At 41.0% G+C, this 18,511-nt stretch overlaps 1 protein-coding gene across 1 annotated transcript in view; it reads left to right on the forward strand.

The window, feature by feature from the left end:
* The first annotated feature begins 1,325 nt into the window (after window positions 1–1,325).
* atp2a1 (ATPase sarcoplasmic/endoplasmic reticulum Ca2+ transporting 1) overlaps window positions 1,326–18,511 on the forward strand; it is an 82,105-nt gene continuing 64,919 nt past the window's right edge. The window contains exons 1-6 of the mRNA XM_062453990.1: window positions 1,326–1,434; window positions 1,572–1,708; window positions 2,905–2,922; window positions 3,292–3,374; window positions 4,844–4,948; window positions 5,643–5,781. Of these exons, the coding sequence (XP_062309974.1) occupies window positions 1,591–1,708; window positions 2,905–2,922; window positions 3,292–3,374; window positions 4,844–4,948; window positions 5,643–5,781 (463 nt within the window). The 5' untranslated portion in view covers window positions 1,326–1,434; window positions 1,572–1,590. The remainder of the gene's footprint in view (window positions 1,435–1,571; window positions 1,709–2,904; window positions 2,923–3,291; window positions 3,375–4,843; window positions 4,949–5,642; window positions 5,782–18,511) is intronic.

The raw sequence follows: 18,511 nt of genomic DNA on the forward strand, positions 1-18,511 counted from the left end.
CCCTTATCGAATGTACCTGGTCGACCGGTCGCGGTCTCATCCCTCCGTGTTTCCTTCTCCCCTCTTGCCGACATCTAATGACTGTTTCGAGTTTTGTATCTACAGTTTTGAAAAAGGACATCAAGATTCTGAAATTAGTGTCAAAGTGATGGTAAAAAACTGTAAATGTCACTGGGTCATCTTGAGCTTTGAATGACCACGGCTGCTTTGCTGCACCTCGATGGGTCAAAGGTCAGTAGTTGAATTAGAGCCGCCCAACTCACAGGGAGAGAGGGATGGATGTAAAAGAAAAAACGTACAGAGAGAGAGGGATGGGTGGAGGAGAAAAAGACTTACAGAAAGAAATGGACAGATGGAGGTGGGAAAAATGCATAGTGAATTTTTGAGAATAGAGCTCTTTGCAATGGAAAGTTAAACTGTTCAGCATTGGACCTCAGTTTTGTTTGTTTGCTGTTAGGGACTGTCTTAATATGAGTCTAAAACATGTTATACATGTTGTATATGTATAATGTAAGTATACTGTATACGCAAACCTGAATAGACACACTCACATATTATAAATCTTATGTATTGAGTGTGGTGTGTTCCTTTCTGAGTCTCTTTCTGAAATCTCAATTCAGGCCCCCCCCCACCCACTGCCCGATCTCTTTCGGTTATTCTCTCCTGTTATTTCTCTGTCACCTTTCCTCACACTTTTTCTGTCTTTGTCTCTCCTACTACCCATCCCTCTCTTGTTTCAGGCAGCAGTTCAGTACAAATTCCCAAACAGGGCTTGGGTGAACTCTGCTTACATGTTGTCCAAGCTTCTTCTTCTCTCCAGCTTATCTGTCTCTTGCTCTCTATTTTGTCTGGCTCTGGCTCTCACTTTCACTCCAGCTTCACTCTTGATCCCCTTCCATCTATCTGTATGATGCCTGTATGTGTGAGGGGGGTGCTTATGTAGAGCTGAGTCTTCGTGTGAGGACTTCGCCATATGATGCTCTGTCCCCTACCAGAGCACACATGAATGACATATCGTTCAGAGACCACACTCCCAATCCCTATTCTACTGATCAGGCATGTATGTTCCAAATGCAGCCTCACTGAGTATACCCCTCTACAGTTGTTGTTCAATGCCTCCACAATAGCGACAACCCCACCCACTCCCTCCACACAAGCGACCACCCCAACCTCCCTAATCTCTCCGCCCTTCTGCCCATCTTTGCCTCCCCCCTTAGCCAATAGGGTCCAGGGCACATGGTAAGCACCAATGGGACAGTTTTCCCATCTGTATAAAACTTTTCAGGGGCCTTTGCCAGGTTACACTTTCTGTCAGTCCTGCACTCCAGTTTGCCAGAGAGGAAAGAGCTAGCACAGTGGGCAGAGAAAGAGCTAGAGAGAGAAAGAAGGGGCTTGTCATCTTCAGTTCCAATCCCACACTTCCTCTACAAAGTGGTGGGTAATCATTTCTCCATGCAGTTTTCTACAGTCACATGGTCACCTGGAAAAATCTACAGATTACTGAAGTCTGGCGACCCTGTAGGTAAAGACGTGGTATTTATGTTCTGTCTTTTGTTTCCTCTTCTCTGAAGCCTCTTCTGTTCACCAAGGATGGAGAACGCACACATGAAAGAGCCAGATGAGGTTCTAGAATACTTTGGAGTGTGCGAGAACACCGGCCTCACACCTGAGCAGTTCAAGAAGAACCTGGCCAAATATGGCCCTAACGGTGAGGCAAAACTATTGTTGGATGGACAAATTGAAAGACCATGGGATGTATGAGAGGATGTTGATAGGGTATTCGGATCAGAGGATGAGAAGGGGAATATGTGTAGGGGCATGAGTGGGACAAAAATAAAAAAGAGCAAGAGAGAGAGGAAGAGAAAGACAGAGACGACCAGGAAGCATAGTGGAAAATAAATCTGATTAGATGGTTTTCTTATGATTGGCTGTTGTCTGACCACTACTTTAGTGCCTGAAATCTGTTGAACTTGACATCCTGCTGGTGCACGGGTCAACATGGTTTTTATTCCAAGGTCATAAGTGCCAGTGATGCTGGAGAGGCTTATGATTTTTGCAGTTTGAGAATTTAATAAAAGCATCACTGAAAAAGCATGAAGGCAGAGATTTATTTGTGAAACACTTTGAATTAAATGTTTCATGTAAATGTTATAACTGAACTAGAATTGAATTCAGTGTGTCACTACATGTTCAACTCCAACTGGATGTAACAGTAGAGTAGACAGAACACAACTCACTTTGTGTGTCAGATGGCAGCAGGATCAGATATAATATATAAATACACATATAATTGAACCTCCAAGTGAAGGTCAGTCTGAAGTCTAAAAAAATGAATACATGTAAAATGAAGGACATAATGTTCATGTTAATTTCATCTTAGTTGTACAGTAATATGTCGGTCCACAAGAAATGCATCAAAGTTAACAAGGTTGGGCCGTGCAAATAAAAAGTGAGCAAGGAATAATTTAGTTATTGCTTTCTAGGACTACAGTATGCTGGTTAGTCTGAAATTAGGACAATTGGTATCTGATACAAAGACTGTTTGATTCATTTAGAATTATTAAAATGATTTCCATACTGCGCCATTTTTAAACCTGGGTAACTACACAATAATTAATATGCCACAGTAATTCCAACATAAACAATTATATGAATACTGTCTATTACATTTTTTATTTTACTATAATTGACCTTCTATCAACCTCAAGCCGTGGAAACCCTGCACCTATTACAAGTGTTTGTTTCTAACCTAAATCCTGTACATTTGAACATGGCTGATATTAGTGTTCATGCATAATTTAAAATTTGAACTCCCTTGGAACATAGGAGCAGTGCCAACCTTTAAGTTGAGCTACTAGTTGCAATGTACTGCTAACAATCTTTTCTATCTTGTATCACTCACAGAGCTGCCAGCAGAGGAGGGTGAGTTCATCTGTTCATCTGTCCACTCTTCTATTTTCTATCACTCTGTTTACTTGCTTACAGCCTGTCAATCACACAATGTCCTTGTCTCGAGTCATCCAGTGACACCTGTCCGCCTACTAACTATATAGTAACTATATAGTATTACCTTGCATTATCTTGCCTACTCACATGTAATAGAAAAGTCATGGACAGAGTACCCAATATCCCTATTTGTGTAATTCGAGAAAAATTATAGACAAGAGAGGTGTCACTTGTAATACAAACATACAGTACATTCATGCACACACAAACACACACACACTCTTTCCACTACTATCTCCACTACACTCCCTTCATTTGTGAAGGGCGTTGCCGTTTTGATCTCAGGTAAAACCATCTGGGAGTTGGTAGTGGAGCAGTTTGAAGATCTGTTGGTTAGGATCCTGCTTCTGGCTGCCTGCATCTCTTTTGTGAGTACAATCTGCACTAGTTGCTACATGAACTTAGTTCATTAAATCATCCCAAACCCATTCAGTTGGTTCTTGATGTCTTAGTTCTGGCTGAGACTAGCTAATTAAAAAAGAAAGTCAGGTACTGAGGTATACTTTTTACACTGAAATGTGTAAGCAGTGTGTATGTCTCTCTCTCTCTCACACACACACCTATTCACAAACACACATTCTCTCTCAAACATGCACACAAACACACGTGCGCACATTCTCACAACCCATACAGTATCGGCCCGCTATGTTCTGCATTTGTTTGGCACTCAAACACTTGTGTTGAGTATTGGGTCAGGTTTCATTTGAATCAATGCTCTCACCCTGACCCATCCAAGGAATCCTTCCACCCCCTATTTTATTTAGCTGTTGTCCTCTGTCTCTCCTCTCTTCCCGTCACCTCTATCTGTGTTCTCTCTCTCTACTTCTCTTTAAAGCTGTTTTGGGGTAGTGAGGGTATACACAAGGTCTTAATCCCCCTCCTCTACAAGCTTTCCTCCATGGCCAGCTGTCATTATGGCCTTAGAAGGGCTGGTGTGTGTGTATGTATGTGTGCATTAGTTTGTGTGTGGGTCTTTGTGCCTGTGTTTGTATGTGTACATGATGGGAGGGGCGCACTTTATTTTAAGACAGTCTCAAGCCAAGCTAAGAGATATTGTATCCTTGGACAAAGGTCAGAGATTGAAGGAACGAGGGAGAAGAACAAAAGAGGGGGGTAGGTATAGGGTTGCACAATGTCATTGTTTGTCGCAAAGACAAATGAGAGGACTCGATTGAGAGACATATATGGTTGTGAAAGGGACTGCATAAAACATGCTTCACAAAGTATTCTTTTGTTTAGACATTTTGTTTTGATTGCAAGACAAGATGTTATTATAGAATTACTGTAAGATTGAACTACATACAATGTCAATTACGAAAAACAAACCTTGACTTGGAGTGCATCTTCTGACTAAACAAAGAAAATGAATAAGATAAGAGATGTTAAAGGGTTTACTGAGAGTAATACGAGAAGTATGTTTGGAGCATTTCTTGAAATGGGATTACGAGGTATAAATTGATAGGTGAGTGGATGTATGAGTTACAGATGGAGAGCTTATGTCTTTGGGTAAGACTGTCCATGCTGTGCTTCAATGAATCAGAACTGATCTGTGTTCATGACAACACTACCCTTTTCTAAATGGAAGTGTTGATAACACGTGACTGAGACACACAAGAACATATACACACTTACACACAGATGCACAGATGGATGTGTACACACAAATACAATCGCACCCATAGGGTGGCTTGGTCATAAGCATTTGTCCTACTTGTCCTATATTGTGGTTGCTTAGAGCTATTGCAAGAGTTAGATCCAAGGTGTTCAGTATCAACATGTAAACCTCCATTCTGTCTCCCTGACTCTGGGTTTTGTTCTTTCTCTCTTTGTCACTCAGGTGCTAGCTTTGTTTGAAGAAGGTGAAGAGACTGTCACTGCATTTGTGGAACCCTTGGTCATCCTTCTCATCCTCATTGCCAACGCTGTGGTTGGAGTGTGGCAGGTCAGTTAGATGACACACACACCATAAATCAATCATGCCCAATGCCCACTTAGGGTCAGAATCTTTGTTCTGTACGACACAGGGCACGGAATGATTGGTATGATGTCAGGGACAGGTGAAAGGTGAAATATTAAGCCCAGGAGTGGTGGGGGTCTGCAGGAGGAGGAGGGCCGGCGGGCCGGCCGGGGCTAAATTGTAGACCCATCTTTTAGGGCCACATTGTGGTCCATGGTAAAAATACAGTGGGCTGATTAGGTTACAAACAATCAAAGGGATGTGTGGGGTGGGAGTGGGGGGCAGGTTTGAGGAGCGTGCTGGTGGGGTGGGGGGATATTGGCCTTGTGGTGGTCATTTGGAAACTATGCATGAGGATTCACACATCGCCCACTAGTATGTGTGTCTGTTGGGGAAAGGTGAGTGGTGTCTATGTGTGCCTGTGTGTCTGTGTGAGAGCTATAAGTGGCAGGAGTGACACTTTACACTTTGGGGGAGGTTGAGGGTGGACAAAACCCCTGGAGATTATTGATTCCCTGTTTATCTGTGACAATTCATGTCTGGAACTGTTCCAAGAGGAAACATTAGTGTTAGATCCATAATCTGTCTGCTTCAATGGCAGATTTGTGTTTAGAAATAGAAACAGATTAAATGGTACCAAAGAGAAGCTAAGGTTTTGGTGGGGTTGTTGCCCTGGCAGGAGCGCAATGCAGAGAGCGCCATTGAGGCTCTGAAGGAGTATGAGCCTGAGATGGGGAAGGTTTACCGGGCGGACCGGAAGAGCGTGCAGAGGATCAAGGCCAGAGAGATGGTTCCTGGTGATGTTGTTGAAGTGTCCGGTGAGTTTCCTAGAATAAGGTCCATGAACGTTCCTTGGCAATGGTACCTTCACAATGAACACTTGCACTCTTCCAGTTGATCCTCTTCACAGTTTGCATGTCTACACCATGACTACTTATTGGTCTGCGAGTTCTGCTGTAAGCCAGATGGAGAGGGATTGACCTGGCTCTTAGGAGAGGACGTATGACAACTCTCCTGCCAATGACATCCATTTACATATATTACATATTTCTAGGTGACATAGGGCCTCCTTTTTGTTCCAAAGGCAGTGGGTTATGCTTAGATGCTTAATCATGGCTCAGTGTAACGGGAATCCCCTAATTAAGAACCAATAGAATTGTAATAACAACCCTTTCTGTCCATTGGTTGGTTGAATGAGTTTCCTCTAACTCAGTGGCCCATGACACAGTAAGCACAGCCGTCTGTGTGTGACAGAGACAGAGGGAGAGAGAGACACACAGAGAGGAGGAGAAAGGGATATATCAGTTTGTAGTCATTTTGTGTGTGTGACTATGTTGAAAATAGAAAGACTTATAGGAAGTGATTAATACGGAGCCCCTGAAGGGACCTGTGAAAAAAAGGACACTATCTCGAGAAAAGTTTCTCGTCCGGACGCAGTTTCCGGTGTGTGGATAGTATTACCTATAGCTTCATTGCCTTCATGCAAGACACTTGTATCGTTTACATGTCTGCTACTGTTTTATTATTGACTTGTAGCCTATTTATATAAATGTTATAGGCCTAACACTGGCAAGCATTGTCAGATTTGGTTTAAAGTTCAAACAGCTGTAATTTAGTCCTATTTGAATATGGGACATAAAAATGGGACAACGGGATGACTGGGTTTCTGCTGTAAAGAATAGCTTACTCGTAGTGCTTTAAAAAGGTTGTTTGGGTTGCCATAACTTGTCATGGAAGGGAATTTCAAATCATGCCTAGCATCAGTGGCGATTTGTCCTGGCTTAGGTTACTGAAATGAATTTGTGCAACAGGCAAGGGATCCACCTGAACAATCAATATACTTCATTAAAGCTAACTCGGTTGTGAATCTGACACTACCATGCATAGACTCCAAGTAGCTAGCTACTGTGGTAAACCTGTCTTGTTTTGCAGTGGTTTAGACAGTCTCGCTAAACAGATGATCGGAGTGTTGTTATGGGCTCAAATAAACACTCATTGCTATGTTTTACAACCGGAGGATTGATCGGAAGACTAGAAACCGTTTTGTCAGAATAAAAAAATAAAAACTATGCCTCTGACTGGTTTTGAACCTACAATCCTTTGCTTACCAGCACAACATCTCAGCCAATTGAGCCATTCCCAGACATGGATTACACAAAACTGGATAATAAAAACAGCTGTTTCTCCAATGGCGAGCATTGTCCAATTTGGTCGAAGTTCAAACAGCTGTAATTCAGTCATATTTCGACATGTCAAGGTGAAACTTTGCATGGTACTTCAGGGGCATGTCACCTTAAAGCCTATTAAGTTTGAACCATCCTTCAAAAATACATTTGATTTTGTGACACAAACATATTGAGGCAATGTGTACATTTACATAAATACACCCCTTTCAGCCATTTTGTATTTGATTCAATTGTCTTAAGTAACATTTTTAAATACATAAATGATACATATCTGTACAAAATCTCAAGTCAATTCGAGCTTTGGTTCAAGAGAAGAGGCTTTTTTAAGGTTTTCCAAAATGATCACTGTACAGGAAAATCCATCATGGCGGACCTTATGGGTCCTTGAGGCTTTTTTGTTCCTCATGAAAAATGAGGCATGCACACCAAGATTCAGAAGAATTGGAGCAATGGGGTGGGAATGCCATCCCTTTGAAAATTTGACTTTTGGGCGTGGCCTGTGGCGCCCTCTATGGTCTGATGTGGCCCATATTTGGTGTGGGGGTACCCACTTGGATGTAGTATCAATGTGCCAAATTAGAACATTTATGACCAGGGACTTTTTGAGATATTGGGGCGCAAGGAGAAGAAAAATAATAATAAGAATACCAACAATAACAATAGGTTCCCTTCTACCGGAGGAACCTAAATATAGCTGCAAGCAGCGATGCGGGTTCCTCCGCAAAATGGCAAAATATTATAAACATGTACACTGTCGAAGATCGAGAGTTGGACAACAAGAGAGCAAAACTACTTAATGTTTGGCCAACAACAGGCTGAATGGGGATTTGAAATCCTGAGCATAAGGTTACAAGTCAGTCTCTGTATCCTCTCTGCTACACACCAACTGTTGAGATTTTAGGAATAGAAAGGACAGAGTATTGGCTTTGGTCAGCTTTGGGACAAAGGTTAAGAAACGGTTGACATTTCAAGGCGAAATTGCATGAAATTGTGCATGGTATTTCAGAATGATGTCATCCTGTTTAGCTAAACAGATAATCAAAATTATGACAGGCCAAAAGATAATGGCTGGATTCCAACCTACTACCTTATACTTTACAGGTCACCATCCCAGCCCATTGAGCTATTCTCAGTGTTGAATATTGTCATGTTCAGTTACTGTATAAAAAGGTAAGCTGTTTCTCCTGTGGTAAGCGTTGTTAGATTCAGCCAACGTTGAAACTGCTCTAATTCAATCATATGTTGATATACCAAGGTGAAATTGTTTATGGTACTTCAGAGTGATGTCATCTTGAACCCTATTAGGTTTGAAAAACCATCATTCAAAATGACATTTGATTTAGTGACACAAACATATTGAGGCAATGTGGACATTTACATAAGTACACCCCTTTCAGCCATTTTGTATTTGATTCAACTGTCTTAAGTAACGTTTTTAGATACATCCATGATACATATCTGTTCAAAATTTCAAGTCAATTGGAGCTTTGGTTCAAGAGAAGAGGAATTTTGAAGGTTTTCCCAAATTATCACTGTACAGGAAAATCCATCATGGCGGACCTTATGGGTCCTTGAGGCTTTTTTGTTCCCCATGGGAAATGAGGCATGTACACCAAGTTTCAGAAGAATTGGAGCAGTGTGGTGGAAATGCCATCACTTTGAAAATTGGACTTTTGGGCGTGGCCTGTGGCGCCCCTATGGTCCGCTGTGGCCCATATTTGGTGTGGGGGTACCCACTTGGATGTAGTATCAATGTGCCAAATTAGAAAATTTATGACTAGGGACTTTTTGAGATATTGGGGCGCAAGGAGAAGAAAAATTATAATAAATATAGCTGCAAGCAGCGATGCGGGTTCCTCCGCAAAATATTATAAACATGTACACTATCGAAGATCGAGAGTTGGAAAACAAGAGAGCAAAACTACTTCATGTTTGGCCAACAACAGGCTGAATGGGGATTTGAACTCATGAGCATAAGGTTACAAAGCAGTCTCTCTATCCTCTCTGCTACACACCAACTGTTGAGATATAGAACTGTTTCTTTGAATAGAAAGGGCAGAGTATTAGCTTTGGTCAACATTGGGACAAAGGTTAAGAAACAGTTGACATTTCAAGGTGAAATTGCATGAAATTGTGCATGGTATTTCAGAATGATGTCATCCTGTTTAGCTAAACAGATAATCAAAATTATGACAGGCCAAAAGATAATGGCTGGATTCCAACCTACTACCTTATACTTTACAGATCACCATCCCAGCCCATTGAGCTATTCTCAGTGTTGAATATTATCATGTTCAGTTACTGTATAAAAAAGTAAGCTGTTTCTCCTGTGGTAAGCGTTGTTAGATTCAGCCAACGTTGAAACTGCTCTAATTCAATCATATTTTCACATACCAAGGTGAAATTGTTTGTGGTACTTCAGAATGATGTCATCCTGTTGAACTGAACAGATAATCAAAATTATGACAGGCCAAAAGACTATGGCTGGATTCCAACCTACGACCTTATACTTTACAGGTCACCATCCCAGCCCATTGAGATATTCTCAGTGCTGAATATTGTCATGTTCAGTTACTGTATAAAAAATAAGCTGTTTCTCCTGTGGTAAGCATTGTAAGATTCGTCCAAAGTTGAAACTGCTTGTACATTTCCTATAAAAACTGGACAACGGAATGACTGGGTTGCTGCTGTAAAGAATAACTTACTCATAGTTTTTTTTAAAAGGTTGTTAGGAGTGCCATAACTTGTCAAATTTAAAATCATGCCTAGCATCAGTGGGGATGTGTCCTGGCTCAGGTTACTGAAATGAATTTGTGCAACAGGCAAGGGATCCACCTGAACAATTAATTTACTTCATTAGAGATAACCATTAGAGTTATCTCTACCATGCGTAGACTACAAGTAGCTAGCTACTGTGGTGAACCTGGCTTGTTTTGCAGTGGTTTACACAGTCTCGCTAAACAGATGATCGGAGTGTTGTGATGGGCTCAAATAAACACGCATTGCTATGTTTTACAACCGGAGGATTTATCGGGAGACTAGAAACCGTTTGGTCAGAATACAAAATAAAAAACTATGCCTCTGACTGGTATTGAACCTTGATTACCAGCACAACGTCTCAGCCAATTGAGCCATTCCCAGGCATGGAATACACAAAGTTCAATAACTGGATAATTAAAAAAAGCTGTTTCTCCAATGGCGAGCATTGTCAGATTTGGTCCAAGTTCAAACAGCTGTAATTCAGTCATATTTTGACATATCAAGGTGAAACTTTGCATGGTACTTCAGAGGCATGTCACCTTAAAGCTTATTAGGTTTGAACCATCCTTCAAAAATACATTTGATTTAGTGACACAAACATATTGAGGCAATGTGGACATTTACATAAATACACCCCTTTCAGCCATTTTGTACTTGATTCAATTGCCTTAAGTAACGTTTTTAAATACGTCAATGATACATATCTGTACCAAATTTCAAGTCAATTTCACCTTTGGTTCAAGAGAAGAGGAATTTTGAAGGTTTTCCCAAATTATCACAGTACAGGAAAATCCATCATGGCGGACTTTATGGGTCCTTGAGGCTTTTTTGTTCCTCATGAAAAATGAGGCATGCACACCAAGTTTCAGAAGAATTGGAGCAATGGGGTGGAAATGCCATCACTTTGAAAATCTGACTTTTGGGCGTGGCCTGTGGCGCCCCCTATGGTCCGATGTGGCCCATATTTGGTGTGGGGGTACCCACTTGGATGTAGTATCAATGTGCCAAATTAGAAAATTTATGACTAGGGACTTTTTGAGATATTGGGGCGCAAGGAGAAGAATAATAATAAGAAGAATACCAACAATTACAATAGGTTCCCTCCTACCGGAGGAACCTAATAATAAGAATACCAACAATAACGATAGGTTCCCTCCTACCGGAGGAACCTAATAAGAATACCAATAATAACAATAGGTTCCCTCCTACCGGATTAACCCTAATAAATATAGCTGCAAGCAGCGATGCGGGTTCCTCCGCAAAATGGCAAAATATTATAAACATGTACACTGCAGAAGATCGAGAGTTGGACAACAAGGGAGCAAAACTACTTCATGTTTGGCCAACAATAGGCTGAATGGGGATTTGAACTCATGAGCATAAGGTTACAAGTCAGTCTCTCTATCCTCTCTGCTACACACCAACTGTTGAGATTTGGTAAGCTTTTGGACAAAAGTTAAGGAACGGTTGACATTTCGAGGTGAAATTGCATGAAATTGTGCATGGTATTTCAAAATGATGTCATCCTGTTTAACTAAACAGATAATCAAAATTATGACAGGCCAAAAGATAATGGCTGGATTCCAACCAACTACCTTATACTTTATAGGTCACCATGCCAGCCCATTGAGCTATTCTCAGTGTTGAATATTGTCATGTTCAGTTACTGTATAAAAAAGTAAGGTGTTTCTCCTGTGGTAAGCGTTGTTAGATTCAGCCTAAGTTGAAACTGCTTGTACATTTCCTATAAAAACGGGACAACAGGATGACTGGGTTGCTGCTGTAAAGAATAACTTTGTCATCGTTTTTTTAAACAGGTTGTTTGGGGGCCATAACTTGTCATGGAAGGGAATTTTAAATCATGCCTAGCATCAGTGGGAATGTGTCCTGGCTTAGGTTACTGAAATGAATTTGTACAACAGGCAAGGGATCCACCTGAACAATCAATTTACTTCATTAGAGATAACCATTAGAGTTATCTCTACCATGCGTAGACTACAAGTAGCTAGCTACTGTGGTGAACCTGGCTTGTTTTGCAGTGGTTTACACAGTCTCGCTAAACAGATGATCAGAGTGTTGTGATGGGCTCAAATAAACACGCATTGCTATGTTTTTACAACTGGAGGATTGATTGGAAGACTAGAAACCGTTTTGTCAGAATAAAAAATTAACCCTTTCACATGTAGGTTCTAAATTCCTTGACTGGTCCCCCAGAGTGAGTTTTTTATGCACGTGAGTTTGGATCAATCTCAACGTTCCAGAAATTGAATTGCTATACAATTTCAGTATTTCTCGGTTCGCATTTTCCATTGACCTAGTTTGCACCCCGTATTAGTGACGAATACTCCATTCATTGGTTGTTTTGTTTATCCACCTTCTCGTTACGTATTTCTTCCGCTTCAGGGGACTGGCGGTAACCTTCAAAGTAGATATTTTGGCTATTATTCTGGTGACTGAAGTATTTGTATAACTCAAATTATACCACCCATATAGTTTGCACGATACTGAGATGAAAGCATGAACTGTTGTATTTCACGAGGTGATGTTTTTGCCAAACTAGCTAGCTCGTAGTGTAGTAAAGAGTCAATCAACAAGTTAGCTATTGCTAATTTCCTAGGCTATGTTACGTTGTTTGTGTGGTCAGATTAAAACGAATACAAAATAATTCGGATACATCAAGTCAGTCTAATTTGATTGCTATGCATCGTTTTGTTTTCTCTTTGTTTTGTTTTCTCTAGCTGGCTTCCATCTCGTAAACCTTCTGAGTTGGCAACGCAGCCCGTGTTCACAAAATAAGTTACTGGATGGAAGCCAGCTAAACGAAAACAAAAAGATACATTACAATCCTAGTAACACGCTAGACTGACTAGATGCACTTGCATTACTTTGTTATAATCCTACTACACAAACTACGTAACATAGCCAAGTAAATTAGCAACAACTGTTGATCGTCAACCAAATTGAGCTATAGGTGAGACTGTAACATGACTCCCAGACACCTCGACGAAAGGCGATCAAACAAGCTCATGCTGCTTGGATACCTTCAAATCTTTTTGGTTGGCTTCAATTTATCTGGGAAACGTTTCTGGTGAGTTGATTATTTATACCCACAAAATATACACATACCTGTGGCATGATATTGAGACGAAAGCATGACCTGTGGTTGTTTTCCACTATCTGATGTTTTTGCTAGCTAGCTCGTAGTAAAGGGTATTATTCAGGTTACTAGCGATTACTAACTTGCCATGTTTAGTCAAATTAAAGCAAACACAATAATTCAGACATCCATTCTATATTCATGGCTATGTTTTGTGATCTCTTGCTACCATCTACTGTCATTAATTTCCGTGTTGATAGAAAATGTATTCCTCATTTATTGTCAGGCCACAGTTCAAGCAAAAATGAGAGGCAAGTGTAATTTGTTTGGAAAATCTGGGCTAGGGCTAGTTGATGGACGACATGTAGAATAAACCAGACTTTATGCTTATTCAATCTAACAACCTATTGAAATGACAAGACGGCAATGTATGACTAATGTTTCATAGGGTAATGAAACGCACCACTTGTCATACCACTTGATTGCCTGCTGTTGACCGTTTTCTATATATTGAACATCTCCCTTTCTAATTTTACAGGTGAATGTTGGCATGCACAGGCCCCGTTCCAAGAGACAGAAAATGTTGAAAGATGGTTGCACTGCTGTACAAATTGTCCATGTATAGTACATGGCCTTCTCTCAGGTGTCGAGCAAGTAAGGTCAGCACAAAGTGACCATTCCTTGCTGAACATCAACGAGACCATCGAGCACCTAATTCCTTGATGTACCAGCAGCGTGTTTATTCTTTGCAAAGGCTGAAAGCCCATCTCCCATCCCACTTCCTCACCACATTGCATAGAGGGACTATAGAGAGCATCCCGAGGAGCTGCATCATGGCCTGCAGAGGACAGTGAGGACAGCTGAGAAGATATAGTCACAAACATCTATACCAAACGCTGCATCCCCAAAGCCACACACATTGTGGACAAACCCATGCACCCCACACGCTCCTGTACATCATAAGACTCCACTCAATATTTTTGCATATGGCTGCTACCTCAATAACTGATGTCCACATATGGTTTTAGTATGTTATGTTTACATTCAGTTTCTCTTGCACTAGCCTACTTGTTTACATTCAGAGTATCCCCACGTCTAGGTGTCTTGAGGCATTTGTCACAAATTGTATATTGTCTTGTAGGACCAATATTTTTTTACCTAATTCTACGTAGATGTTGTAGTTGTCTAGGGGTTATGTCTAGGTTCTGGAAGAATGTTGTTTTGTTTCATTTTGTACTGTAAGTACAGTATATGATGACAATAAATACCAGTTGACTTGTCATGACAACAGACCCAGAAATCCCAAGTCCTTTATGATCCTGGATGTCCATAGTGGATCTTGTGTAAATGATCATGTCCTAAATATAGCCAACATCACACAACTCAAAACATGCTGTACCTTTTTGCCGATATGTTGACGGAAGCCTTGCCTACCCCTACACAGCTCAAGGTTTTAAATAATTTTGATGTGATCTTTTTTTTTAATAGCTGTGCGCTGAATGTTTGTGCTAATGATTTTCCTTGATATGTAACGTGACAGTGACGAGATTGTACCCTTTCCTGGACATGTACCTGAAATGAGTAAAAAGATACTGTGGTAAAAATTAAGAAACGTGTTGGTGTGGGTTTTTTAACCTTTTCATGTTCCTGTTAAATTTGCCTGAAAACGCCTAAACAGCATACCCAAAGTAAATTGGAAGCTGTTCTTGAACCATTTGGAGTACATGCATGTAAATGATCTCTTTTGAAAGCTGACACTCTGAAGTTATGTCCCCTGTTGTCAGGACCCCTGTCAGTCCTTCTAGTGTTGAGTAATAGAAGCTTGAACACAAGGAAAGTGAAAATTTCTATTTCCGCCTAGATTTTGTTTTGAAAACAGAGGCCTGAATAGGCCTAGAGGTGGTAGGTATTATCTGGAAGACTAAATTGGACCACAGGTTGAAGCCTTACCCAATTCAAATCAAAAGTCAAACATAATACCACAATATATTCATATTTGACACATGTTTTTATAAGAGTACATCCAGGAATTTTCTAAAAGGGTCTTTTGGAGACTCCAAAATGACCCTTTGTAACCAAGGTCAAGGTCAAATAAAAAGGTATTATTTTTCATAATTGTTATCTCTGGCCCATCTCTGGTACTTAGAAATATCATATATAATAGCTAAATCCCTAATTAGTAATACTGAAACACAAAAACTGAAGCATGAACACATTGGAGTGCTTTATCTGATTCCAAGGATTGGCGCACAAAGAACACTGATTCTGTCAACCATATTGCGCAATCGACTGTTATTTCGAAGGCTCCACAGACGCATACAAATGAGGTATTGGCATTTTCAGCTAGCTGTCAGCTACAAGGCTAACGAGCTAATTTCAGAGCCAGTCGAAGCCAGTTCGAGAAATTTGTTTAGAACGAGTGTGGGGGGGGGGCGGGGGGGGGGCAGGACGCACAGACCTAGTTGGCTTTAGAGGGCTGTCAACGGGGCATGGAAGCTCCTATTGGGTCGAACAAGGTGTCAATCAAAAGGGGAGGGTTCAACGGACATTTTGAGACCTTCATTTTGTAAATACTCCGTTGATAAATCGGAGAAAATAACACTTTTATGTGAACAAGTTGTTTCTTCCGTCGGCTAACTTGCATAATGAAACAAAGGATAATGGCTATTCATGAACGTAAAACATTGTATTTGGACGAATTACTTTACATGGTTAGATACTTTGAACCCTTGGGACTTACGCAGATCAAGTTTTGATGGCATGATTTGCACACCTGGACCTATTTGAACAACTTAGGGTGAGTACAACTTTTTTCTTTGGCATTGTTGAAGGAATGTTCACCGGAAAAAGACGTTGACTTTGCTTGCTATTGCGACTTGATCTTGAATTGGTTTATTTCAATGGAAGCACAAGAATCGTAGCTTTCCAACGATGTATAACATGTGTAGCGTCTAAAAAATATATTTTTTAGAATTTAGTGCGTCGTAACTGAGGAAGGGGGAGGCAGCATTTTTGTCTCGCGGGCGAAACAGGAGCGTAAAATATTTATTAAAATAACTTATTACTGTCATTACTGTTCCGATTTTCAAATATTCACACAAGTGAATCCACAGCAAATGGATATGATATATTATCGTAGTGTAGCTGTCGACAAGCTAACTTGGCTATTACCGATAATGTAGGCTGCCATGTTTTTTGTTTTGATCAGTACTCAATGCATTGTGGGTGTCAAAGGGTCAACAAGATAACCTACTCTTCTCACGAGAAAATACTGAGGTGTACGGGGTCAAGTCGTACAGCATCAAAGTTGATCTTTGTTGCCGGAACACAAACAAATCCAAGATGGCCGCATGTAAACGAGACGAGAGACAAGACGAATGTCGGATGTTTTAGATGCATATTTGTGAATGTATATCTATTATTTCAATCTCTGGTTGGTTGTACAATAGTAAAATGTGTTGAAAGTGATAGCCAAGTCAAGGAAAACGGATAATATTATGGTTTACTAGGTGGAGTGAGTAAAGCGTGAGTTATTTTTGGTTAGCTGTTAGCCAACATTAGCTAAACTAAATTGTTTGAACGTTTTCATATGGATAATAAAGGTGTACTTTCGAAAAATATACAGTAAATTGAGACTGATGTTTATAATACACGTAGCCTAATACTGAACTCTTTATTGTTACGTAATAAGCAAAACTGGACGTTCTAAGGACGCGTTCCTGTCACACCGGTGTGACGCTACATGTCAAAGGGTTAGTGGTCCCCTAATACTGTATCAGAAGTCTCTTTCCCGGAATTCAGACTTGGTGCCGAATTACAGCCACTACTAGCAGTCCCACAAGGAGCTTTCCTCAGAACGCGCTGTTTTGGTGTCTGTAGCTTTAAATGCTAATGAGGAGTGGGGGGGGCGGCAACATGCGCTAATGTTTACAATGGATGTATCGCAATGGCTGTAGGCCCGTTGCTGTAAGATGCCTCGAATTTGCCCATTCTCACCTGAAAACCCTGGTTTGCAGAGGTACACACTCAGTCATTTCAATGAGGGGAAAGGTGGATATCGCGCGCGCCATAACACCAACAGCAGAACGGTTATCCAAATAACAAAGAAGTGTACAACACTCACGTTACAGCATGTGTATTCATACACATACTTGATGCTATCTACCTTTACATTAGCGGCAGTAACTCAGCTGTTAGCTGCAGAGCTAATGTTACAGCCACATTCTAAGGGTAGCACGCTAGGTAACCATACAGTAAAGCTACAAAATGATATAGCGTTAGTTAACTTACTTGTCCGAGGTTAGTAGCTGGACGAAGGAGAGTTAGTACTGATCCAGAATTTAATTTCAGCAAGGCCAGTTTTGTATTAGCTCAAGTTGAGGAAACAGTCGTGGCTGAAGTGTTTGGCGCAGACATACAAAACAAATGCGCCTACAACAGAAGTTTAGGCGCATTTCCAGAGAAAATAAAATTAAGACACTGGGTCTTCAGAGGCTCGGATGAAGGAACTGTAAAAAGATTTTTGTTTTCCTTTGTGCATCCAAACTAAGCAAATGTAATGCTTCGTTCGTTTGCAAGCCATGATGTCTCTCGAGGATAAAAACACTTGCACGGTTGTAGCTCAGTTTCTTACGGGCGGGCCAGATTCTCTGGGCGGGCAAAGCAGAGAGAGGGGAGGTAACCTTCCTCCTTGTGACATCACAAGGAGATTTTTAAACAGAGCAATTGAGCCTTCATTTTCTCAAAGGCGGAGAAGAACACCCAGGGCTTGGTTTACACCTATCGAAAATTCTAGCCACTGTGGGACCAAAGGCAGGCTAGAGGAACTCATATTAATGTTAAATAACCTCCTAAAGTGAAGTTTTCATGTCATGTCACCTTTAAGAGGATTGAGAGGATTTGAAAAAAAACTCAATTGGAAAACCATGTTAAAAATATTATGAATATTGATTTATATTAATTCAAGCATAAGAGGTACAAAGCTGAAAAGTCATAGCAGTCATAGCCTGAAAATGCTGATTTTTTGCTGAAGTACATCCTCTGTTGTGCTTTCTTGATGAGGGAGCTGATGTTAAGTTCGCACTTGAGGTCCTGGGAGAGGATAGTGCCCAGGAAGCGGAAGGACTCCACGGTGTTGACGCGGGAGTCACACAGGGTGATGGGGGTGAATGGGGCTGTGTTCTTCCTGAAGTCCACAACCATCTCCACTGTCTTAAGAGCATTGAGTTCTAAGTTGTTCTGGCTGCATCAGGTCACCAGGTTGGCCGCTTCCCACCTATAATCAGACTCTTCTACACCAGACATGAGCCCAATAAGGGTGGTGTTGTCCGCAAACTTCAGGAATTTGACGGATGACTGGAGGTGCAGCTGTTGGTGTACAGGTAGAAGAGCAGAGGAGAAAGGACGCAGCCCTGAGGTGATCCGGTGCTGATGGACCGGGAGTCAGAGACTTGTGTTCCCAGCTTAACGCACTGCTTCCTGTCAGACAGCAAGTCTGTGATCCAC

Source organism: Osmerus eperlanus, chromosome 2 (assembly GCF_963692335.1).
Source record: "Osmerus eperlanus chromosome 2, fOsmEpe2.1, whole genome shotgun sequence".
NCBI classification, from domain to species: domain Eukaryota; kingdom Metazoa; phylum Chordata; class Actinopteri; order Osmeriformes; family Osmeridae; genus Osmerus; species Osmerus eperlanus.